This window comes from Marmota monax, unplaced genomic scaffold, assembly GCF_021218885.2.
Source record: "Marmota monax isolate L192 unplaced genomic scaffold, Marmota_monax_Labrador192_F-V1.1 WCK01_AAM20220418_F8-fsc00192, whole genome shotgun sequence".
Taxonomy (NCBI): Eukaryota; Metazoa; Chordata; class Mammalia; order Rodentia; family Sciuridae; genus Marmota; species Marmota monax.
This window is the reverse complement of record NW_026693786.1, coordinates 1,087,848-1,114,203: the sequence shown is the minus strand read 5'-3', so window position 1 is coordinate 1,114,203 and position 26,356 is coordinate 1,087,848. Positions and strand designations below refer to the sequence as shown.

At 40.3% G+C, this 26,356-nt stretch overlaps 1 protein-coding gene across 2 annotated transcripts in view; it reads left to right on the top strand.

Moving 5' to 3' along the window:
- Positions 1-20,000, top strand: part of Nexmif (neurite extension and migration factor) — a 141,297-nt gene extending 121,297 nt beyond the window's left edge. For both annotated transcript variants that reach the window (XM_046462116.2, XM_058584898.1), the window contains 3 exons: positions 12,645-12,770; positions 13,401-17,769; positions 18,349-20,000. In XM_046462116.2, coding sequence (XP_046318072.1) covers positions 12,692-12,770; positions 13,401-17,769; positions 18,349-18,391 — 4,491 coding nt within the window. In that variant the 5' untranslated portion in view covers positions 12,645-12,691 and the 3' untranslated portion in view covers positions 18,392-20,000. The remainder of the gene's footprint in view (positions 1-12,644; positions 12,771-13,400; positions 17,770-18,348) is intronic.
- The last annotated feature ends 6,356 nt before the right edge of the window (positions 20,001-26,356 follow it).

Genomic DNA, 26,356 nt, shown 5'->3' with positions numbered 1-26,356 from the left:
CAGTGTAGCTCCAATTTATATTTTCAGTCATGTCTTCTTATGTGTACCTATTTCAGTCATACACTCAACTGTTTCCTGAATTCTCCTCCATCTTTTCCTCCAACATCATTTTAAACCATATTCTTAGCTAGGCCCTGTGGAGTTGGACAGGAGCATTTAGTCTTTGGGAGGTATCAAACATAAAGAAGTAATAGATAAACACAGAGGAGATCAAAATTCTTTGAGAACTCAGAGATGGACAGAGACTAATTTTGTTTGGAATGATAAGAGTCAAGAGATGTGTCAAAGAAAAATTGAGTAGAGAAGACAAGTAGGTGAAAGAGAAGAAGGGAAAGAATAGAGGAAGGGGAAAGGCATTCCTGTCAGAGAGAATATCAAATACAAGATAACTGGGAACAAAAAAAATGATATCACATATTGAAGGAGAGAAGAATATTAGAATATTTAGGACTATAAGAGAAGACAAACAGAAAGAAAAGAGAGTACAACTTAAGAAGTTGAAGATTGAGAAGAGTACTGAATGTGAGGTTAAACAGAAAAATTTAAGGCTATTCATCACGCCTATGATTTTCTAACAGTGGCTTAAAAGACAGACTGGAGTAAAGAGGAGACTCATGGCATTTTATGAAGGTCCTTTAGCCCAGAATGCCTCTCTCCACTCTATTTCCTTATCCACATTTTCTGAAAGATCATCCTTCAAGGTCCATCTCAAATGTTGTTGTTTCTATTGAAGCCTTCCATGATCTCACTCCCCTTTAGAAATGGAATAATTGCTCTTAATTTGGGACTCTCATTGAAACTTCCTGCCTCTCTTTCAGTGTATTACACCTACATTAAAACTTGTCTGTGGCTTATTTTCCCCACTGGACTCTGAGCACTGTGAGAACAGTGCATTAATCACTTCTTGTTGCTGTAACAAAATACCTGAGACAAATTAGAGAAGGAAAGATTTATTTTGGCTCATGGATTCAAAGGTTTTAGTCCACAATCACTTTAGCTCCATTCATTCAGAGCCTGTGATGAGGTGGCAGGAGGGTGTGATAGAACAAAGATGCTCACCTAATGGTGGCCAAGAAGTGGAGAGGGAGCAAAAGATGGGCCAGGGAAAAAGATGTGCCTCTCAAAGGCACATCCCCGTTGATCTATGCCACTACACTGTGTGATTTACTATGATCAGACGAGCAGTTTGTCATATGTTCTCCCAAAAGTGCTAATCAATTTTAACTCAAAATACATTTTAAAAACTCCACCAAATTTGCTATTCTAAAATGTTAATCTTTGCGGAAACCCTAAAGCAAACCCAGAATTGTTTATATTGTAACTATAAGAAATTACAGCCAGGCATGGTCTTACATGCCTGTAATCTCAATGGCTTGGGAAGCTGAGGCAAGTGGATCACAGGTTCAAAGCCAGCCTCAACCACATAACAAGATCCTGAGCAACTTAGTGAGACTCTGTCTCAAAATAAAAAATACAGAAAGGACTGGGGATGTGGCTTAGTGGTTAAGTGCCCCTGAGTTCAATTCCTGGTACAAGAAAAAAGAAAGAAAGAAAGAATACAATCAATCCCTCTCCAAATCATTTTATAAGCAATGAAGTTATAAATAAATTAAAATGTAGTAAAATACATACCTTTAGTTGTCTCTTTTAGAGTGGAGATTTGAAAAGTCATAGGAAAGGACCTAAGGACTGTCTTCCCAGAGTTTATCCTTCTAATTCTGGAGCACAAAACTCCAAATTATTAATAATCATTAAGTTAGTACCTATAATACCCAGTTTTCCATTTTGAAAAAAATAGGAGCCTAGTAGAATTAACCTTACAAGGTGATTATACATCTGTTAGTTGATTTTCCATTGCTATGACAAAATACCTGAGGAAAACAACTTAAAGGAAGAAAGATTTATTTTGGTTCATGGTTCTATAGGTTTCAGTCCATAGTTGCTTGGCCCCTTAGCTGTGGGCTTGTAGTGAGGCAGAACATCATGGCAGGTAGCTTGTGGTAGAATAAAACTGCTCACCTCATGGCAGCTGGGAATGGGGTATAGGGAGGGAGAGAGTAGGACATATGCTAAGGACAACAAATGCTCTTCTAAGGCACACTCCCAGTGACCTACTTCCTCCAACTAAGCCCCACCTCCTAAAGTTTTCACCACCTCCTAACAGACCATTACATTATGATTAATCCATTGATGAGGTTAGAGCCTTTATGATTCAGTCACTTTCCAAAGGGCCCACCTCTGAACACGGCTGCCTTGGGGATCAAGCCTTCAGCACATGAGCTTTTGGGGGGTCATTTCAGACCTAAATAATAACATCCAAAATGAAATATCTTCGTAACTGTATTTACCCTAGCACCTAGAGAACATTCATTACCTTCTCTCAACCCTTCCCAACTCATCAAGCTTCTACACCCAATTCTACCTATTCTTTTTTTTTCTTTTTTTTTATTTTTTATTGTGGGTTGTTCAAAACATTACAAATTTCTTGACATATCATATTCCACACTTTGATTCAAGTGGGTTATGAGCTCCCACCTTCACCCCATACACAGATTGCAGAATCACATCAGTTACACATCCATTGATTTACATATTGCCATACTAGTGTCTGTTGTGCTCTGCTGCCTTTCCCATCCTCCACCCTCCCCCCTCCCCACCTCTCCCCTCCCCTCCCCTCCTCTCTCTCTACCCCCTCCACTGTATAACCCTGAGGGTCTCCTTCCATTACCATGCAATTTCCCTTCTCTCTCCCTTTCCCTCCCACCTCTCATCCCTGTTAAATGTTAATCTTCTTCTCCTGCTCTTCGTCCCTACTCTGATCTTAGTTACTCTCCTTATATCAAAGAAGACATTTGGCATTTGTTTTTTAGGGATTGGCTAGCTTCACTTAGCATAATCTGCTCTAATGCCATCCATTTCCCTGTAAATTCTATGATTTTGTCATTTTTTAATGCAGAGTAATACTCCATTGTGTATAAATGCCACATTTTTTTTATCCATTCATCTATTGAAGGGCATCTAGGTTGGTTCCACAGTCTTGCTATTGTGAACTGTGCTGCTATGAACATCGATGTAGCAGTGTCCCTGTAGCATGCTTTTTTTAGGTCTTTAGGGAATAGACCAAGAAGGGGAATAGCTGGGTCAAATGGTGGCTCCATTCCCAGCTTTCCAAGAAATCTCCATACTGCTTTCCAAATTGGCTGCACCAATCTGCAGTCCCCCCAGCAATGTACAAGTGTACCCTTTTCCCCACATCCTCGCCAGCACTTGTTGTTGTTTGACTTCATAATGGCTGCCAATCTTACTGGAGTGAGATGGTATCTTAGGGTGGTTTTGATTTGCATTTCTCTGACAGCTAGAGATGGTGAGCATTTTTTCATGTACTTGTTCATTGACTGTATGTCCTCCTCTGAGAAGTGTCTGTTCAGGTCCTTGGCCCATTTGTTGATTGGGTTGTTTGTTCTCTTATTGTCTAATTTTTTGAGTTCTTTGTATACTCTGGATATTAGGGCTCTATCTGAAGTGTGAGGAGTAAAGATTTGTTCCCAGGGTGTAGGCTCCCTAATTACCTCTCTTATTGTTTCTTTTGCTGAGAAAAAACTTTTTAGTTTGAGTAAGTCCCATTTGTTGATTCTAGTTATTAACTTTTGTGCTATGGGTGTCCTATTGAGGAATTTGGAGCCCGACCCCACCGACTGTAGATCGTAGCCAACTTTTTCTTCTATCAGACGGCGTGTCTCTGATTTGATATCAAGCTCCTTGATCCATTTTGAATTCACTTTTGTGCATGGCGAGAGAAAGGGATTAAGTTTCATTTTGTTGCATATGGATTTCCAGTTTTCCCAGCACCATTTGTTGAAGATGCTATCCTTCCTCCATTGCATGCTTTTAGCCCCTTTATCAAATATAAGATAGTTGTAGTTTTGTGGATTGGTTTCTGTGTCCTCTATTCTGTACCATTGGTCCACCCGCCTGTTTTGGTACCAGTACCATGCTGTTTTTGTTACTATTGCTCTGTAGTATAGTTTGAAGTCTGGTATCGCTATACCGCCTGATTCACACTTCCTGCTTAGCATTGTTTTTGCTATTCTGGGTCTTTTATTTTTCCATATGAATTTCATGATTGCTTTCTCTATTTCTACAAGAAATGCCGTTGGGATTTTGATTGGCATTGCATTAAACCTATAGAGAACTTTTGGTAATATCGCCATTTTGATGATGTTAGTTCTGCCTATCCATGAACAGGGTATATTTTTCCATCTTCTAAGATCTTCTTCTATTTCTCTCTTTAGGGTTCTGTAGTTTTCATTGTATAAGTCTTTCACCTCTTTTGTTAGGTTGATTCCCAAGTATTTTATTTTTTTTGAAGATATTGTGAATGGAGTGGTTGTCCTCATTTCCATTTCAGAGGATTTGTCGCTGATATACAGGAATGCCTTTGATTTATGCGTGTTGATTTTATATCCTGCCACTTTGCTGAATTCATTTATTAGCTCTAATAGTTTCTTTGTAGAGCCTTTTGGGTCTGCTAGGTATAGAATCATATCATCTGCAAATAGTGATAATTTAAGTTCTTCTTTTCCTATTTTTATGCCTTTAATTTCTTTCGTCTGTCTAATTGCTCTGGCCAGCGTTTCGAGAACTATGTTGAACAGAAGTGGTGAGAGAGGGCATCCCTGTCTTGTTCCAGATTTTAGAGGGAATGCCTTCAGTTTTTCTCCATTCAGAATGATGCTAGCCTGAGGCTTAGCATAGATTGCTTTTACAATATTGAGGTATGTTCCTGTTATCCCTAGTTTTTCTCGAGTTTTGAACATAAAGGGATGCTGTACTTTGTCGAATGCTTTTTCCGCATCTATCGAGATGATCATATGGTTCTTATTTTTAAGTCTATTGATGTGGTGAATAACATTTATTGATTTCCGTATATTGAACCAGCCTTGCATCCCAGGGATGAATCCTACTTGATCATGGTGTACAATTTTTTTGATATGTTTTTGTATCCGATTCGCCAGAATTTTATTGAGGATTTTTGCATCTAGGTTCATTAGAGATATTGGTCTGTAGTTTTCTTTCTTTGAAGTGTCTTTGTCTGGTTTAGGTATCAGGGTGATGTTGGCCTCATAGAATGAATTTGGAAGTTCTCCCTTCTTTTCTATTTCCTGAAGTAGCTTGAAAAGTATTGGTATTAGTTCTTCTTTAAAGGTTTTGTAAAATTCTGCTGTATACCCATCCGGTCCTGGGCTTTTCTTAGTTGGTAGTCTTTTTATGGTTTCTTCTATTTCCTCAATTGATATTGGTCTGTTTAGGTTTTCTATATCCTCCTGACTCAATCTGGGCAGATCATATGACTTAAGAAATTTATCTATGCCTTCACTATCTTCTAATTTATTGGAGTATAAGGATTCAAAATAGTTTTTTATTTTCTTCTGTATTTCTGAAGTGTCTGTTGTGCTATTGCCTTTTTCATCCCGTATGCTAGTAATTTGAGTTCTCTCTCTTCTTCTCTTCGCTAGCATCGCTAAGGGTCTGTCGATTTTGTTTATTTTTTCAAAGAACCAACTTTTAGTTTTGTCAATTTTTTCAATTGTTTCTTTTGTTTCGATTTCATTAATTTCAGCTCTGATTTTAATTATTTCTTGCCTTCTACTTCTTTTGCTGTTGTTTTGCTCTTCTTTTTCAAGGATTTTGAGATGAAGTATGAGATCATTTATTTGTTGGTTTTTTCTTTTTTTAAGGAATGAACTCCAAGCAATGAATTTTCCTCTTAGAACTGCTTTCAATGTGTCCCATAGATTCCGATATGTTGTGTCTGTGTTTTCATTTATCTCTAAGAATTTTTTAATTTCCTCCTTGATGTCTTCTATAACCCATTGATCATTCAGTAACCTATTGTTCATTCTCCAAGTGATGTATGCTTTTTCCTTCCTTCTTTTATCGTTGATTTTCAGTTTCATTCCATTATGATCAGATAAGATGCATGGTATTATCTCTACTCCTTTATATTGTCTAAGAGTTGCCCTGTGACATAATATATGATCTATTTTTGAGAAGGATCCATGTGCTGCTGAGAAAAAAGTGTAACTGCTTGATGTTGGGTGGTATACTCTATATATGTCAATTAGGTCTAGGTTATTAATAGTGTTATTGAGTTCTATAGTTTCCTTATTCAACTTTTGTTTGGAAGATCTGTCCAGTGGCGAGAGAGGTGTGTTGAAGTCTCCCATGATTATGGTATGGTGGTCTATTAGACTCTTGAACTTGAGAAGAGTTTGTTTGATGAACATAGCTGCACCATTGTTTGGGGCATAAATATTTATGATTGTTACCTCTTGTTGGTGTATGGTTCCCTTAAGCAGTATGTAGTGTCCCTCTTTATCCCTTTTGATTAACTTTGGCTTGAAATCTATTTTATTTGATATGAGTATGGACACTCCTGCTTGTTTCCGAAGTCCATATGAGTGGTATGATTTTTCCCAACCTTTCACCTTCAGCCTATGTATGTCTTTTCCTATCAAATGCGTCTCCTGTAGGCAGCATATTGTTGGGTCTTGTTTTGTGATCCATTCTACTGGCCTGTGTCTCTTAATTGGTGAGTTTAAGCCATTAACATTTAAGGTTATTATTGAGATATGGGTTGTTCTTCCAGCCATATTTGTTTATTTCTGTTACTAAACATGGTTTGTTTTCCTCTTTGATTATTTTCCCCCCCTTTACTGTCCTACCTCCCACTGTTGGTTTTCATTGTTATTTTCCATTTCCTCTTCCTGTAATGCTTTGGCGAGGATGTTTTGAAGAGATGGTTTTCTAGCTGCGAATTCTTTAAACTTTTGTTTATCGTGGAAGGTTTTAATTTCATCTTCCATCCTGAAGCTTAATTTCGCTGGATACACAATTCTTTGTTGGAACCCATTTTCTTTCAGTGTTTGAAATATGTTATTCCAGGATCTTCTAGCTTTCAGAGTCTGTGTTGAAAGATCAGCTGTTATCCTGATTGGCTTACCCCTAAATGTAATCTGCTTCCTTTCTCTTGTAGCTTTTAAAATTCTCTCCTTATTCTGTATGTTGGGCATCTTCATTATAATGTGTCTAGGTGTGGATCTCTTATGATTTTGCACATTCGGCGTCCTGTAGGCTTCTAGGATTTGGGATTCTGTCTCATTCTTCAAGTCTGGGAAGTTTTCTCGAATTATTTCATTGAATACACTGCTCATTCCTTTGGTTTGGAGCTCTGTACCTTCCTGTATCCCAATGACTCTTAAGTTTGGTCTCTTAATGTTATCCCATATTTCTTGGATGTTCTGCTCATGGTTTCTTAACAGTCTTGCTGAGCTGTCTATGTTCTTTTCCAGTTGAAATACTTTGTCTTCATTGTCTGATGTTCTATCTTCTAAGTGTTCTACTCTGCTGGTAGTATTCTCCATTGAGTTTTTAAGTTGGTTTATTGCTTCCTGCATTTCTAGGATTTCTGTTTGTTTGTTTTTTATAACCTCTATCTCCCTGTATAGTTGATCCTTTGCTTCCTGGATTTGTTTGCGTAATTCATTGTCGAAGTGATCTTTCATTGTCTGATTTTGCTGTTTAATGTCTTCCTTGATACTCCAGATCATCTGAAGCATGTATACCCTGAATTCTTTATCTGACATTCCATCTGCTGCAGCTGTTACCTCTTCTAAAGTTGCGTTGACCTGCATTGCTTGTGGTCCTTTCTTTCCTTGTCTTTTCATACTGCTTGCGTATCTTTCCTGCAGGCGCGGGCGGCGGCTCTGCTCTCTCCTTATTCCAATTGGGGTGTCGTGGCTACCACGCCGGCTGGTCACTGGGCCTGTTCTGGGCCCTGGCGGCGGCTCTACTCTGCCCCTACTCCAAATGCGGTGACGTACCGGCAGGCCACTGGGCCTGTCCCGCTGGTTGGTCGCAGATCTGCCCACCTTTCGGGCACGGGTGGCGGCTCTGCTCTGCCCCTACTCCAATTGGGGTGTCGTGACTACCCCGCCTGCAGGACGCTGGGCCTGTTCCTGGCACGGGAGGCGACTCTGCTCTGCCCCTATTCCAATTAGGGTGGTGTGTGTACCACGCCGGCAGGCTCCTGGGCCTGATCCGCTGGTCTGTTGCAGGTCTGCCTACCTTGGAGGCGCGGGCGGCGGATCTGCCCTGCCCCTCCTACCACGCCTGCGGGCCCCTGGGCCTGATCTGCAGGTTGGTCACAGGTCTGCTCACCCTGCGGGCACGGGTGGCGGTTCCGCTCCGCCCCCACTCCAATTGGGGTCATGTGACCACCACACCAGCAGGGCCTGATCCGGGCGTGGGAGAAGGATCTGCTCTGCCCCTACTCCAGTTGGGGTGGCGTGTGTACCACACTGGCAGGCCACTGGGCCTGACCCGCCAGGCTGTCACAGGTCTGTTTACCTTGCAAGCGCGAACGGCGGCTCTGCCCTGCCCCTCCTACCACACCCATGTACTACTGGGTCGCGGGTCTGCCCACCTTGCGGGTGCGGGTGGCGGCTCCGCTCCGCCCCCTCTCCAATTGGGGTCACGCGGTCACCACACTGGCGAGCCGCTGGGCCTGCTCCGGGCGCTGGTGGCGGCCCGGCTCCTCCCCTCTGGCTCGACGACAAATTGAGGAGACTCGGGTGTCTGTGCCTCACCCCCCCTACCAGGAGACCAACTGTTTATGTCGCCGCTGGTATTGATGAAGTTCTCTCCTCCTCCGCTTTCTGATGACATCAGATCTCTGCCATGTTGGTATCCTATGCGAATGGCAGCATTTCGTTCCCCTTGCCGGGCAACCAAAGCAACGGGTGAGTCCTGACCGGCCCTCAGCAGGACCCGGACCGAGAAGCAGTTTCCGCGGGCTCCTAGCCCCGGGCCAGGGAAGTTCCGGGAGCCGGAACTCGGCCGCTCCGTGCTCGGTGTAAGCTCCTATAAGTGTAGGCTCCAAGAAGCAGTCCCCGCGGGCTCAGTTCCGGGAGCCGGAATTCGGCCGCTTAGTGCTTGGTGTATGCTCTGATAGGAGCAGGGTCCAAGAAGCAGCCTCCGCAGGCTCCGCAGCCCTGGGCCAGGGCGGTTCCGGGACGGTTCCGGGAGCCGGAACTCGGCCGCCCCGCGCTCGGTGTTCGCTCTGATAAGATCAGGTTCTAAGAAGCACCCAGGCACTGAACCCTAGCAATCTGTCTGCAAGCCGCAGGCGAATTGCAGCCTGAAATTACCTGTTCTATGGCTGAATGAGCTGCGGTCAGTCGAAAACAGGGATGGTGATGTCAGCTTTCCAACCTGGTGGCTGCTGGCCTCCTCTGTGGTCTGACCGGTGTGGAGAACCGAGATGGACCGCTTCCTTCCCCCGTCTCGAACCCAGAATTCAGCCCTGAGTACGGTGCTTGCACGGCTGGCAGAAACTGCAGCGCTGTATCCCTGCGTCGCTATCTCCTCGTTTCCCAGCTCGCGCTGCAGACTCTAGCCGCGGGGCGATTTGCTGAATAAGCAGTGTTACCCTCCGTGCGACAAACCTCTCGCATTTGAGTCCCCGTAGCCGATCCTCGTGCAATGGAAATCCTTCCTCCAGGTTCCGGAGCACCCCACTATTGCTGGAACTTCCTAACAAGATATCCTTTAGCCGTCCTGACTTGTCATACTCCCACACAGTGAAGCAGCACACGGGGGCAATGCACTCCCCTCGCCGCCATCTTCCTTCTCCTCTACCTATTCTTTATCTCTTGCCAAAGTACATTTTCCCTCTGAACCCAATACAATTTCTTTTACTTCAAAGCCATAAATCCTAGGTCCCAGGTCAGATTTTACCTTTAGAGAGAATTTATGTCCTTAGGGAAATAACATCCCAGAGTAAAGTTACAGAGGCACTAATATGTCCCCTGACATAGTGCTCTTATACTGTCTGATAAGAATGGATAATTGTTGATATCTAAATGAATTTCTCCTTTATATATTTCATGGTACATTAATTTTTACTAATATTCAATACTTCTCTGAGGCAGCTGTTCATTATTTTATTACCTGAAAGGGGTGGAAGTACAGGGCAGTAATATGTGGAAATCTGTATTTCTATAGCCTTGTTTGGGACAGGAATTGGAATGGTAAGAATTGTGGAGAAGGCATTTTGTGTTTTAAGAAAATATACCTGCTTGGCATGGGGGCACATGCCTATAATCCTAGCAGCTCAAGAGACTGAGACAGGAGGATCGCGAGTTCAAAGCCAGCCTCAGCAAAAGCCAGGCACTAAGCAACTCAGTGAGACCCTGTCTCTAAATAAAATACAAAATAGGGCTGGGGATGTGGCTCAGTGGTTGAGTGCCCCTGAGTTCAATCCCTGGTACCCCCCAACCAAAAAATAAAATAAAAAAGGCTAAGGATGTAGGTTAGAAGTGCCCCCAGGGGTCTATCCCCACCACAGGAAGAGGAGGAAGAGAAAAGGAAAAATTCCCCATTTCTTGGTCAGGAGACATGGGTTCCATTCACGGATCTATCAGTATGATTTTTATGACCTTATCTATCATATCATATTCTCTCTGCGCCTTAGTCTTCCTGGTGTTAAAAATGGACTTCCTCATAAATAACTATAAATATCAGGGACAAGACAACATTAAAGTATCAAAATAATGTGACTCTATCAAGTCCCTACCAAAATGGGATTAGTGGAGAGATTAAAGAGAAATAAAATGATCCCTGAAGTTCTATTGAGTTCCTTAAAAATAAAGATGCACGTTGTAATCCATTATGGTAGTGTGATTCCATCTGACCCATGGGTTCCTTTCTGAAGCAGAGCAACCATTCAAACTGTTCACTTTGTCTCATCACAAATTAGTCCTCCTTGACAAGGATTTGGGACTTCAATATTGCTATCCACTCCTCTCCATCTTTTAAAATTCCCCAGCCCTTGTTTCTGTTGAAAATACAAGTAAGCATTTCTTTCTCTTTTCCCTGACACTCATGGTTTATTGCCTACTCATCAAGGACTCATAAAATAAGGAGAAAGTTGAGAAATTCTAATATATAAATGTTAAGGGAAATGCAGAATCATCTAAATTTTTAAAGACTGAGATATTGTCTAATAGAGACTCTTATTTTATTGAAAATTGGGCCCATATAGGTAAACATCTTATGATTGAATTGTGTGAAATTGTTACTGCTTTTGTTCCCTCTATGTTGAATCCATCATATATAGTGTATGTACACAGAGATGCTCCTTGATTTATGATGGGGTTAGATCCTGATGAACTCATCATAAGTTGAAGATATCATCAAATTTAAAATGCATTTAATATGCCTAATTTACCAAACATCATAGCTTGGCCTAGCTTACCTTAAACATGCTCAGAACACTATTAACCTACAGTTAGAAAAAAATCATTTAACAGCCTATTTTATAATAAATTGTTGAATATTTTACATAATTTATTGAATACCAGTATGTAAATATGTTGGCAATACAATATACTAAGAGTGTTGGTCATTTACCTTTACATGGCTAACTGGTAGCTATAGCTCACTGCCCCTACCTGGCATCATAAGAGAGTATCATATAACTTATCCCTTGCTCAGGAAAAGATCAAAATTCAAAGTACAGTTTCAACTGAATTTATATTACTTTCATACCATCATAAATTCAAAAAGTCATAAGCTAAATCATTATAAGTTGGAGATCATCTGTATTACAATCAATGAGTATACAATTCAGATTCTTGTTACAGATGCTTGGCTATCAGTATTATGTGATTTTTAATAAAAAGATGAATACCTACCTGGAGAGGATGTCTAGGGATGGGATAGAGGGCTGGAATGAACACGGATGTGTAGATGTTGTAGTGACACATCATAAATACCTCTATCTCTGGGGCCTCATCTCCCATCATTTTTATATACATACACTAGGTGGTTGGTCAGGAGATGGGGGGGTTATAGATATGTTTACTATGCCTGAAAAGTATCAGATGATGCTGGGGCCTTTTCAGAAAATCTAGATCTTATTTGTTGTCACATTTTAAAATCTTGATGTAGGTTTGGAGGAATACTTGTCAAAATCTTAGTTAAGATCCTAAAGTTGAGAAATCAAGGAATTCCCTACCTCTTTAAACCTTAGCAATCAAATTTTAGGGCATAGAATGAAAAAATCTGAGTGCATTGTGTGTGTGTGTGTGTGTGTGTGTATGCAGGTTGGACAGCATTTGGTCTTGGAATGAAACAATAATATATATATATATATATATATATATATATATATACACACACACACACACATACATACATATGTGAATTTGTTTTTGAAGAGCCTTTTGACCATCTGAAATAGAAATGAAGTAGAAATGAAGCAAACAGTAATGAAGCTAATCTTAACATCCACATACTCCTTATTTCAACTTAGCTTGGACTCTGCTTTGCATCCTTTCTAATTGGACACCTATGAAGGAAGATATATGTTTGCCTAATGGGAATAGTATGGCCTAGGATGTATGAATGAAGTGTGGGTTTCCAAATTGACTTATATGGTAAGCATAAACTATAAAACAAAAATAGCAGTAATGAAGACAGTCTGGAAACAGGTAAATTCCATTGAGCCTTTTAAGAATCGTGTAGCTAAAACAACCTGTAAAAGACAGAATAAAACTAATTTATATATTTGAAATGTGCAGGTTGGACAGAATTTGGACTTGGAATGAAACAATAAGAGGTTACATTCATGGATAACGAACAAGATAAGACTATTGCTGCCTCAGCCAACGGAGAAAACACTCTGATTAATGGGGTCAAAGAAAATGGTAAGGGAATTTAATTACAGAATATAATCACTCTCCTGATAGTCCTTTGTTATTACTATGGATTTTCAGTATCCAAAAAGTTGGGACAGTTTGAGTCCAGGATGCCTTTGTGATTGATGTTAATCCTAAACTTTATTCTACCAAAATTTTAACTAGATTAGAAGAGTCTCTGAGAGGCTTCAAATCTGACCACTTTGTCTCCCCAAATCATCTCTGTCAAATGAAGTTCCTCAGAATTCCTAGTGAATCAGAGTCACTGGGTGCTTCCAGGATATGACTCTGAAGGACAGGCCTGTGTCTCATATCTTAAGACCATGAATATCCCCTCTGAAAGCCTTGACTTTCCAATTAATCAAGCAATCCAATTCTTTCTTCATTTCTAAAGAGGGCTATGACTTTCTCTGAGGAAGAAGCTGGAGCCAAAAAATATTATTTTTCACTTGCATGAATGTTCAATATGAAATCAGGATTATTCTTGAATGATCTAGTTGTGGTTTTCAAAGCTAGAGAAATAGAGGCATACTTATATAATAAGATAAAGTACCAGAAACTGATCAAGGGAAAGAAAGTTAATGAATCTGGTCTAAGACCTTTAACTTTGTTCATGTCATCTTTTCCCCTTTTCTCTAGACTCAGAGAACCAGGAGGTGGCAATGAAGTCATTTGCAGCCCTAGAAGCTGCTGCACCAATTCAGCCTATACCAGTGGTACAAAAAGAGACCCTGATGTTTCCTAGGGGTCTCCTGCCTCTGCCCTCTAAGAAGCCCTGTATGCAGAGCCCTCCCTCTCCTTTGGGCCTGATTGAAGCACCTGAGCATGCTGCTAATAGTGCTTCTGTGAATGCCATCTCCCTGACATCTGGTGTTGCAAAAGGCCTGAACACATGGTCATTGCCCAATGAGTGTGAGAAGGCTCCATTTGCCATAATGGAGCCTGCAGGCATGTCAGCTCTGAATGGAGACTGCCTCATGCAGCCAAGCCGGACTTGCTTGGGCTGCTTCATGGAATCCAAGGAGGCAGTAGATCCTGAGCCAGGAATCAGTCTGAAAGTCGGTGATCTAAATAGGGATTATGAAACATGTGCAGTCTCTGATATAGGGATTCAGTGCATTAATGCCGGAGAAAACATGAAATATGGAGAGCAGCTGCTTTCAGACCAGCTCCTAGGCTTCCCCCTGCATAAATCAAGGGCAGGAGATAGACGAGAAGCTGAGAAACCTGACATTGACTTGGAAGATCCAGCTCAGAAAAGTTATTATGAGGCATTACTGTTAGATAAGTGCAATACAGAAGAAGCTTTGCTTGCAAATTCCAATCAGGATTGGGGTTACTTTGAGACTTTTATTAGTGAGAGTAAAATTGAACTGCTTGACCTTTGTTCCAAGAATGAGCTATCTGTCAACCTGTTCTCTGAAGAAGATGTGGATAACTACATGTTTGATGATGATGAGTCAACACTGGGCAGTGACGTCTGCTCCCTGAAAATTCGATATGAGTCCTTTCAGGACAATGTTCGAGACAAGACCACCCTTCTGATGCAGGAGGATGCACAATTCAACTTTTTTCCCAGTGTCTTTACTACCTGCCCCAAGCGGGAGTCTAAGAGTGGGACCCTGAAGCAGAGCAGTGATCTTTCCCAATTCAAAGTTCCTGATGTGAGCATCATCTGGGGGGAAGAAGATAAAAACTTGGACAAGAAGAAAATCAAAGAGGAAGGACATGAAGATAAAGGTGTAGAGACAAAAGATGGAAAGGATAATGAAGAGAAACCTGCCTTAAATAAACCATGCAGTGGGACTGATGTAGGGCAATTTAAGAATTCAAAGCAGGGCCATCTTACTAATTCCTTGGAAACATCAGGGAACTACAGTGATGACAGTTCCTTCATTGAGGTCTCATATGATTCCATGGGAGAGATCAAGGACTGTAGCCGCTATATGGCTCGGGATACTAATTCTGGCAGCTCCTCCTCCCAGCAGAACTATGGGTTACGAGCGAAGAGAAAAGTAAGATACAGTGAAGATTACCTATATGATGTTGACTCACTAGAGGGTGAAAAAGTAAATGAGAGGAAGGAATGGCTGCCAGGTAGTTCCAAAGAGGAAGATGATGATGAATGGTGTCCCAAAAAGAGAAGAAAAGTAACCCGTAAAGAGCCCCCTGTTATTATCAAATATATCATCATCAATCGCTTTAAAGGTGAGAAGAACATGCTGGTGAAGTTGGGTAAGGTGGATGCCAGTGAGACAACAGTGAATTTGAGTGAGAATCAGCTCAACAAATATGCCAAGCTGGCACCTTTGAAAGCCTTCTGGCAGAAGAAGAAAAAGAGAAACAGCAACATAGACTCCATCAAGACACCCTTATGCCAAAAGCAAAGCTTTGAACCAGGTAGCTTTGAGGTATCATTCCTGCCACCTGCTCGTAAACGAAAATCTAAACTTGGCAACAGGCACAGGATTCAAAGAATCCCATCCATGGAAACGTCAGCAAGTAATAAGCAGGTTTCATTCTGCAGTGAGCAGAGGCAAACTAATCGCAAAGAAGATGGAGGCCTAAAAGGTACATTGAAGTCAGCACCTCTAGCCACTGCCAGCAGTGCAAATGGATCACATTTAAATGACATCACAGGCCCTGACTCAGTGAAAGTCAAAGCCCAAGACCCAGAGTTTAAAGGGCCAGAGAGGAAAGTGCTCAACAAAATCAAATTTAAAAGTGAAGCTAGGTTAAAATCCAAGAAAATCAAAGCTGGGCAAGAAAGCAAGCCAATTGTTCAAATGAGCCCTCTCTTGGAAGACCAATCTTCCAAGCCTAATTTAAAAAATGAAGTTATTCCTGGGAATTCAAACAGTTCTCATCTATCTGAATTTCATGAGGCCAAAGCTGCTAAGAATTCCACTTTCCTACCAACCACCTGCTCTTCTGAAATGCCTCTATCTTCTGCTAATGTTACCACTAATATACCTGTTATCCCTGGAGGGTATCTGCAGACACTGTTAGATGCTTCTGACTTGTCAAATAATACTAATATCTCATACTTCACCCACCATTCTCCTGAGCAAAGTGAAAGCAGTCTCACTCCAACAGAGAAGTCATTTGTACCTCTCCACCCTACCCAGGACTGTGTACTCTCCTCATCCTCTGACTCTGAGCTGCAGCAGTCATCTCTTAACTTCAAAATGGAATCTAGTAACTATGAAAATGCATGGCCCAACAAGGCTACTTCTGGTACCCAGGAATTCATGGCTGAAGTCTCAAGGGAGATAGCCTCAAACCAATCCAGTGAATTTGAAGCATCTCAAGTAGTGTCTATGGAAAATAATCTCCCAGCTACAACATACAATCCAGTTGGCCTCAATAGTGGTGGTGGTAGTTGCAACAAGGTCCTATATGCCTCTGTGCCAGACACCCAACTCCAATCTGATGACTCTTATCAATTATGTCACTTTAATAATGGAGATATTTGCTTTCCTTTCCAACAGGGCCCAGTCAGTATGGATGATGGTCGGCTCTTTAGCTTTGATTCAATGGCCCCACTCTCTGTCAGCTCAAACAATTACTGCTCCTTAAGTTTGAAGTCCTGTGAAAAGGATGGTGATGATGATATCGCTGATGACTTCCTGGCCCACTGCAGCCCCAAGCTAGTGATCCAGCAGAGCATTGATGAGATAGTACCACTAAAGGAATCCACTGACCTCCTGGATATCTCCAATTTCACTCCTGACAAGTTCCGCCACTCTTCCCTCTCAGAGATGTCCCCACCTGATACCCCCAGTCTTTCTCCTCAGATTACCAGATGTGAGACTATCAAGACACTAGGAACACTGAAAGGGTTCCAAGATGGTGTCCCAGGACCATTGGGCAGCATGGAGAAAATCAAGTGGGACTGTAGTACCGTTTCTCAGCAGGTCCAAGCGGATGATGGATTTACTTTAAATAACCATCAGTTTCAGTTCCATATGTTCAATGATGAGGATTCTATCAGCCTGCTCCAAAAAAACCCTTGCTTGTCAACATTTAATGACCCATCAGGTCAAATTAGTACCAACAACAAAGTATCAAAATCAAGAAAGAAAAGTTCACCCAGCAAGAGTGGAGCTATGAACCAAAGTTCTTCTCAGAAAAACACCAGGAAAAAGTCCCCTAAAGTCAACAATAAAGGGACTGAAAAACCACCTGGCAAAACCTCTCGCCAAGTCCCTAAGTCAACAAAGAAAGGAAAATACATGGCTGCCATCAATGGAGAGAAAATGCAAATGGGCATTGGCCGTGGAGGAGGCCAGACTAATAGCATATCCTCCACTGGGAAGACACTGGCTGACTGTACCCAACATGGAGGCCCTGTCACCTCTGTGAAGATGCAAAGTCAGAAGGGACTTTCTGCAGATTGGGTTTTGGGGAAAGAGAGCAATCCAGGCTGGAGCAACATGAGTATGGGCACTAACACCAACAGCCTCCTGGATGATGACCAACGGGAATTTCAGGAGCCTTCCTATATCTTGTCCAACATTGCCTCTGGTATGGCAGATGTGCAGAGATTCATGATGGCCTCCATAGAGCCCCTTTGGGAACCCATGGAGCACCATGGGGACCCCAATGCATTCTACTCCCCTGAGTCCAATAGTCTAAAATTAAAAACCCTCAAAATATTGGCTGGGACACCACAAGAATCTAAGAAAAAGGTCAACAGTGGGTCTCCAGGAACCACTAAGAATCACAGGTCAATCAAAGGTGTGAGCAAAAGCAATGGGAAAGCAGCGACAGGTGATCCTGGTCGTGCAGACATGCCTGGTTATAATGAGGACTCTCGCTCTGCCTTCTTTGATAAAAAGTATAGTAGCATGAGCACTTTAGGCAATAATGGACCGACACACAAAAAGTTATATCGTCACAAATCCAGCTCCAAGGCCTTGAGAGATGAGAAGTGTAAGGGAAAGCGCATGGAGCGAGAACAGGTCCACAAGGATGAGGCTGGGACAGCTTCTTTTGAAAAACTGAGGTAATACTGCACCAAAATGGCTGAGATGATGCACCCTTAGATTTCCTACTACCTGCTGAGCCCACAGTCCCTCATTTTTTCCCTCTTGAAAGCAAAATTTGCATGAAAGAAACTGTCCTATTCCCTTTTTCAAATAAAAGAAAAGCGTGCATGAAAATCCCTATACCTTTAAGCCACCCCAAAAATTGGGCAATTTTGTTCTGGCTTCACTAGGGATAAGCTCTAACAAGGCTACTTTTTTCTTCTGCTATTCAGCATTAATTTCCACCTATTATGAAAATATGCTCTTGAATGATTTTGGAAAGGGAAGGGCTTTGCAGTAAGACAGATTTTGAACAACAGAATTAAAGTCGTGTAGACAAAAAGCCAAGATCATTTCAACAAAAAGAGCATTAGCTGGAAAACAAAATCTCAACACGTGGCAATTAGGAGTGCTTTCTAGTACCCCCTGCTATCTGTATCTTTTTCTGCATCATACAGCGTCTAGTATGATGTTAACAAATTTAGGTCGTATGATCCCTTTGTGGGACATACACTAAAACTAACTAAGATGGCATAAATTGTCTGATTTTTCTGCAGGGATTCCGACTACAATCTCCTAAAAGCAGAAACAGCATTTTGAGTTTTACCTGTGTTTGAAGAAGAGACTCGCATTTTCCAGAAAGACATTTGATGTTTGTGTTTTATTTCTTTCAAAATATGCCTTGTGGTATGTATGTTGACATGTAAGTGCTTAAAGAAAAGAATTTTAAATTGTGGGAATAAGTCTTTGAAAGCAAACTTTAATCTGATGTTCTATGTAAAAGACTTAAAAAGTCATACAGTTGCACAAGTAGTTTATGCACTATTTACCCACAAGGAAAAAATGGAAAACAGTGTGCCAAACTACAAGCAGGTGACTGTACTGTATATATTTTTACTTCTATATCAACATTTGGTTGTGAGTATTTGGGGGAGCTTGTCCCTGTTAATTTACTAGAAACATTCCAGTGATTCTTGCTATTAACCACCCCCACTTATGTGGATAGCACCTGTAGATCACAGTGGAAAAATATGTTGTGTTACACAATTTACCAAAACTTAAAGGATACTGTTTGAAATGTGCCAAATTTCCTTACCTCATTTCACAGATTCACCCCACAGTTTAAAGCTCATTAATGAATTTTTTAAATACATATATATATACATACACACACACTCAGAGAGATATGTGTGTGTATATACACACACACACACACATACATACATACATTCTTTTAAGATTTTGAACTCTGATGTCCTGTGTGGAAACGTGAACAGTTGAACAAGGCACAATAAAGATGTGTATGTTCCATTGTCTAAGAGTTAAAATGTTGGAAAAGTCTGAAGGTCACAACAGCAAAGTCCATCAGGGACCTGAGTATATGCATTTATAGAACCTTTTACAAGGAAACAAAACAGCTGCTTTGAAAGTTTGTTTTCTAAAAGCAAAATCTGTAGCTGAAAATTATTTAAAGTGCAAAGTTATATTGCTGATACTTTATATCTCAGTTTTATATATTTTATAATAGTCTGGGATAAATTATAAAATAGCTATAAAACCGACACTAATGCTAAATGAAGTACATAGATTGCTTTTATTTAAGTAGTTTCCTAAATGTTTTATTCCAGTTTTGTCAAAAGTGCACTCATATCATGGCTTTAGTGTTCTTTAAGTGTTTAATCTTGCAATGCCAATGTCATTTAAAGAAAATGTTAAGGCATCTCACTTTGACCAAACTTTTCTTCCTATGAGTTAAATACATATAATATCAGATAAGCTGAACAATTCGTGGAAACAACTCATTTGGGCCATATATACTTAGTCTAAGGACAACTAGTATTTGATGCCGCACACTCAACGTAAGTGAATTTTTTATATAAATTTTTAAATCATTTTTAATTCAGCCCTCCCCCTCCACCTTTTTAAAAATTGTCACAGCTCCAACATCCCTCACTACTAGCCTTTTCTTCCCCTTTATTCACCACTCGACTTCTAACATTTGATCTCTTTTCCTTGCACAGTTGAAGGCCTATGAGGCTGATAACTGATGCATTATGGCACAGATGAGATAATGGATGTGAGAGCGCTTTGTAGATCGTAAAGTGCTATACAGATATAGGGGATTAATATTATTAATGTTGTTGGTTGTTGTTGTTGTTACTATTCTTACTAATATTGTTACTAACCTATTAACTTGTGAATATATAGGCTGGGGTGGGAGGGTGGAGAATAAGTGGGTGGGGAAAAGGGGGACTTAAAAAAGGGAAGATGTCTCAAAAGGAAAAATTTAAACAAAATATGAACCTACCTAGTCATTGCCACCTAAATATATTCACAAACAGAGAAGCAACATTTTAAAGTAGTCAGAGAGAAATGGAAGGAAGCCTATCACGTACATAAGTTTTTACACTTCCCAGCCCATGATTCCTTTCACCAGCCAGCTCTACTACTTACAGCTAGGTAGTAAAATGAACAAGCCTGTGTTCTTGAGTGGGTGTGTGTTCTCAGCATCAGTCTCTTCTGTCTGTGGGGACGAGTGGGTGAGGAGCAGCTTGTGAGAATAGTTCAAGCCCATTCCTAGGCTTTGATGCTCTGTGTGCAATGAGCCCTGGAAAATTACTTAGTGGAAAGGCACCAGATGAAACACATCTTCTGCCCTTCAGCTGCCATCCAAAAGGGAAAACAATCAAACTGGAACACTTTCTTCTATTTCTCTACTCTGATAGCTAGCTGTTCGTACTAAATGCGATGGCTGGTTCCTAGGAACTGGTCTTTGTTTTGTTTTTGTTTTTGTTTGTTCTGTTTTTCAGCCGAATTTTGGCTTGGAATCACCAACTCAGCCAGTATTGTGATTCCCCCAAGACTCCAGACCTCCAGTCAACCTGCTAGCTTGAAGGAATGGAGTGCTTTCTATGTAATCAAAAGGTGGCAATTAAGGAAGAAATACAGAAAGCGTTCCATGAGTACAATGTGTTTTTATAAAAATAAATACAGGAGCAGTTGTCCCAGGTTTTTTTAAGTATCAGTTCAGCTTTGGAGAATGGGGTGAGAACAGAATAGGATAGCCTGAAACTGTTGGAAACAATTTCTTTGTCAGAACTTGCTATCATGAGTCCTTTGGAGTAGATACTCTTTCAGTTCCTCCTAGAGAGTCCCCTAAGGGCCAATTCTAGGGCATGGTTCATCCCTTTCTCCAAAGAGAATTGCCATTTTAAAGCACCTTTTATATTGGCCTACAGTGCATTATATGTTTTTAACATATAAATTAGTGACTTATAACCAGTTATTTTGTACTGAAACAACAAGAAAATGAGCTTGAGTAGTGAGCAATAGGCCAAGGCTAAGATGCTTATTCTCTTAATTTCATTTAATAACTGTCTCAGTACACTATGTTCTAAGTTGTTCAGCATTTAGCATTCTCTTGGCCCTATCTCTATTCACACAATTCTTTTTCTTCCTGTCACAACATAGTAGGCCAAACGTATTACAGATCCCTTATCCAACCAACTGCCTTAGTGGAGTGAGGACCAATGTATAAAAATAATGTTTTACCATATTACTGATCTTAAGTTAAAAATATTGGATTTTTCCTTGGTCTGAAATTTCTGATTACCACTCCCTTCCAACCTCTCTGAAAAGCTGCTTCCTATTAATTCCTCTCCCCAAAGAGTGTCATTTAATCTTTACTATCTATCTTGGAAATGGTATCCTCCCTTATTCTTCTTTCTTAATTTCAGTCCTTGGTCCTAGAGTTTTTCTTCTTTTAGCCAGGTACAGTGGCGCATGCCTATAATCCCAGTGACTCAGGAGGCTGAGGCCAGAGGATTGCAAGTTCAAGACCAGCCTCAGCAACTTAGTGAGGCCCTAAACAACTTAGCAAGGCCTTGTCTCAGAATAAAAAATTAAAAGTACTGGGGATGTAGCTCAGTGATAAAGTGCCCCTGAGTCTAACACCTAGTACCACAAAAAAGAAAAAAATAATTTTTCTTCTTTTATGGTCTTATATTTCACCTCTCCAAGTTGTTAGAGTCTAAGAGCTTTAGCCAGAGTGATTTCTTCTGGAAGTTTGGAGGGGAACCTTCCCATTCTTAATCACCTTTCATCGCCTTGGCCATTCTCAAATCTAAACACTCATATGTGCACAAACTATCACATCATTGAGGAAAGCTGGAAACTCCTTTTCCTCGAACATCTGTAAGAATAGGTCTGATCTCCTGCCCTGGTTAGGTGCTGTACTATGTGGAACAGGGTGCTGATACAGTGGCCCTGACCAAGGGTCTTCGAGACTTTGGGAGTTGTGTTTGGGCTGTGGTAACTGGCTTGAACCAGTGGCCATCCTCTCTGCCTCTCCAGTGTCTCAGATACCAGCTGCCTCACATATGCTGCTTCCTCCCAGGTTTCCCTTCTGACTTCTTCTTGCTACTCTGTGCAATTATATGTTAAGGCCTTACCTTTTCCTAAATGTTTTCAAACCTCCTGCACTACCTTGACCATCACTTCTTGAGCCATCTCCCTGAAGTCCTTGGTGCTAGGTGGGCTTTTGTGACAACTTTCACCTTCTCTGACCTTTTTCCTTGCTGGGAAGCATCAGTGTGTGTGGGGGGGGTGAGGGAGGGGGGGTAAGTGTGTGTGTGTGTATGTGTGTGTGTGTGTGCGCGTGCATGCATGTGTGCACATGTGCGCGCATGTATGTAAGAGAGAAGCATAAGGATGCTTCAAAAGCTGTAAAGAACTCTAACTAGCATCCTAAGTTCTGTTATGTGAGGTCCTGCAGTTCTAGTGAATTTCCATTTTAGTGGGTTTGAATTAGGGTTTACTGCCTAGAGAAGAAAAACCATATCCAAGAACCTCTTAGTCAAGCTCACTCTTACCAAGCTGAACCAGCATAAGGCAGATCCACCACATCTTCAATTTACAAATGCTCTCAGAATCCAAGAAATGAAGAGAGCTAACTTTCTGCACTGAAGACGCAAATGGAACACTAGCTAGTCCTATCTACTGCTAGAACTAGAAATGTTTGTTTTCTCCTGTACTATTGAGAAATTATCTAATATAAGGAGTTTTCATTTTTATTTAGGGATTTTTAATGACTGCCCATCACTACAGAAATAAGTCCTTTTTTATAAAATCAAACTGATGTGAGGTAGTTTCTTTTTTAATCATAAAATTTACTAAGCCTGTAATTATGTTTAGAAGGTTTAGTACCAAAAATCAAACATTTTAGTAACAAGTAGGGATCTTGTCAACACAATGTAGGCCAGGGATTTTGTAAAGGTTTCTCAAAGACCCAAGTAAGGGAGAAAAGTTTTTAGTTGTGATGTTTAACTTGGGAAACACTGTCATCAGTTTGAGGGTCCTCAACCAGCATGGGATTATTTTGATGACAGTACTCAGGCTATCCTTTAAGGCACATTTTTTACTCAGCATTAAACAGTAGCTACAGTCATGAAGCAGAGATCCCATTGCAGCTACATGATACTTGAGATGTACTCTTGGTTTGAGAATTGTACCTAAGAGGTAAAACTTTGGGGAAGGACAGTATAAAAGAGAGAGGCTTCATACAATGTTTAAGATATGAATGAGGCTTTAAAAATAAGCATCTGGATAAATAAACACTAAAGACACTGAAGAAACACTCATCCATATGAGATGGAAAGGATGTTTGTCCATCCAACAGGCTCAGAGGTTTTTGAGTCTCAGAAGGACATCCTACTCAAAGAAAAGAAAGGAGATATTTAAATAATTCTGCCTCTTAGAAAGATGCCTGGTTTTACAGCACAAAAGGAAAGGCTTGAATGAAAACTAGAAGAGGCCTTTTGTTTTTTACTCCCAGTGAGGAGGGTAGAAACCTTAAGATGCTCTACTGGGATAGCTGTAGCACTGACTGGAGTTTGCTGCCTACAGAGTTTTGAATGTACTAGTCCTTAGTTTCCACAGAACTGAATGCACCTCTTTAGTAAGTTACTGATTTATGGTGCTAAAGAAAAGATTATTCCCATTTCTTCTTCTTCCCCAATCCCCTTAAGCATTTAAGAAAATTTAAAATAAAAGCATTTAGAGGCCCTTTTTATGAATGTAACCTAAGTTTCTGTTTGACATATGACACTGCAACTTTAAAATGTTAGGAAATTATTTGCCTTTTTCTTTTAGAATTAAGCTTTATAAATAATCTGTAGAGTCAATTGAAGTATAAAGCTTAAGGATCACTCTTAAGACGCCTACAAAATCTTGTATATTTTTAAGTGTGCCAATTTGTAACATATTTTGTAAGTGTATATTTTTCTTAGAAAAGTGCTGTGAAGTGTCTGTATGTGAGAGTTTTCCTTTTTCTGCACCACTAGGTGCTAATAAAAGGATATTTACTTCAAAGTTTCTGGTTTTAGAAACCACAATACAAAGAAAAAAAATACACTTTTGTTGGGAAATTTTGTAACACAAAACATGTTGTGAAAGAGTGTAGTGATCTTGTGCAAAAGAAAATGAACATTTGTGAGCTTCTTGCTGTTTTATAGATTTTCTTGTAAATTATTCTTGTAACACCTCTGGATTTGTTGTTCTTGTTGCAAAAGTTTTAAATATTTGTGACTGAATGTATGGTGAAACTGTCATATGTTACCTAGCTGAGTTTTGTTATTGTTTATGGAATAAATAAAAAAGAAAAGTTTAAAATACTGCTTTAGAATCATATGTAAGAGAAATCAAACCATTTCTAATTAAATTTATATCCCAAATAAAAGTTCTTCATTGTCTAGAGCAGTGTTTCTCAAACTATCTCTGGTAAGGGACCAATTTTTCTTGCAATCCATCACAGATCAATAATATTATAAAACACAATAAAAGTGAATTTCTGAAGGGTGAAATGAGAAACAGATATGCAAAATAAAAACTCAAATGCATTCAATTCAACATGTAAAATTACATTTCAAAACAAACATAGCATAGGGAAAGAGAAAAGAATTGCAAATTATTAATACATTTTTTGAGACAAGTGCACTGTTCATTGTCAAATTGCATAGAAGGTTTTAAACACACTCAGCACTTTGAAAAGGAGCAACAGTATTACCATCATCTGGGAAGTTGCGAGGAATGCCAAATTCCAGATCTTAGGCCAAATCTGCTGAATCAGAATCTGAACTTTAACAAGATCCCTAAGTGATTTGAGTGCATGTTAAAGTTTGAGAAGCACTGGGCTAGAGCTTTGTGTAGGGGATTCTTTTCCCCCTCAAATTGGAGAATCATTTTCTAGTGTGTCCCATTTTCTAAGACTTAAAACAGACGGTGTCCTTCTTTGGTGTTCCAGATGGATTCTACAGAGACGCACTCCTCTCAAACTGTAAAAGCTGTTGATTACAAGTAATAAATGCTGATTTGCCTGGTATCAAAAATGTCAGATTTTCCATAATTCCCTACAGTTCCTACATTATTTTGCTTACCATTCAGTCATGGTTCCTGTTACCTTTAATCAATCAAGACTTCTCCAAACTCTATCCCACTGTCAAATATATCAGTATTTTGATATTTACTATATCTAGAAAAGTTGTACTTTACTTTCCAGTGCCCAGAACATTTGAGTTGCCAACCAGAGCCTGTAGCCCTGACTAACCACAGCAGGGGTATTGTGGCACACATAAGCCAACAACCACTTCCGTGGTTTTAAATTCCATTGCTCAAAGAAGCTGAAAAAATGTGTGTAAGGGAGTGGTCCTCTTCTCACTTCAACACCTCATCCACTTCCACCACTTCAACTACCACTGCAATTTTCCACAAATCTCTCCAAGTTCCCGATCTATATTTCCAGTTAGAGGCTAGCTATGTCCAGTTGAACATTCTGCAATATCTTCATGCTTATTTATTCAATATAATTTCATAATCCCTTTACCCTCTGAGTATGCTCTAGCTCAGTGAATATTGTTGCCATCCAATTAGTCACCCAAGCGACCCAAGCCAGCAACTCCTTCCTCTTCCATATTCACATCCAACTGGCCACTCAGTTCTGCATTTATATCTCCATTGGCACCACTTTAATTTAAGTTTTCATGACCTTTCGCCTGGACTACTGTAACATTTATTCTAATTCAGTGATTTCCAGATTGTATAGAGTTATCAACTTTGAATTTTGCAAAATAAGAGCAATTAAAAACAAAACTATACACTGTCAATCCACAGAAGATCATTTCAACACAGTCACTTGGAAGTCCTTCATTTAAAATGCACTCTAGGGCTGGGGATGTAGCTCAGTGGCAGAGCACTTGCCTAGGGTGTACAAGGTCCTGGGTTCAATCCACACTACTGCAAATAAACAACAACAAAACCAAACTTGTCTTTTTTTTTCTCTTCACCATGTGCCTGAGACTGAAACCAAACTCCCAATGTATTACTTTAAAGAGTTAAAAGGTTTTAAATTTCACTATAGAAAGGTGGAGGATGATAGAGAATGAGGGGCAGAGCAGTTCAAGCTCTCATGATCAGAACCTCCCAAGATTCTGAAGCTTTATTTCTCCCAATTTCTAGGAATTTTTTATGTGGTAGAGGTCCCAAACTCATATTCTTCACAATATGTAGGAT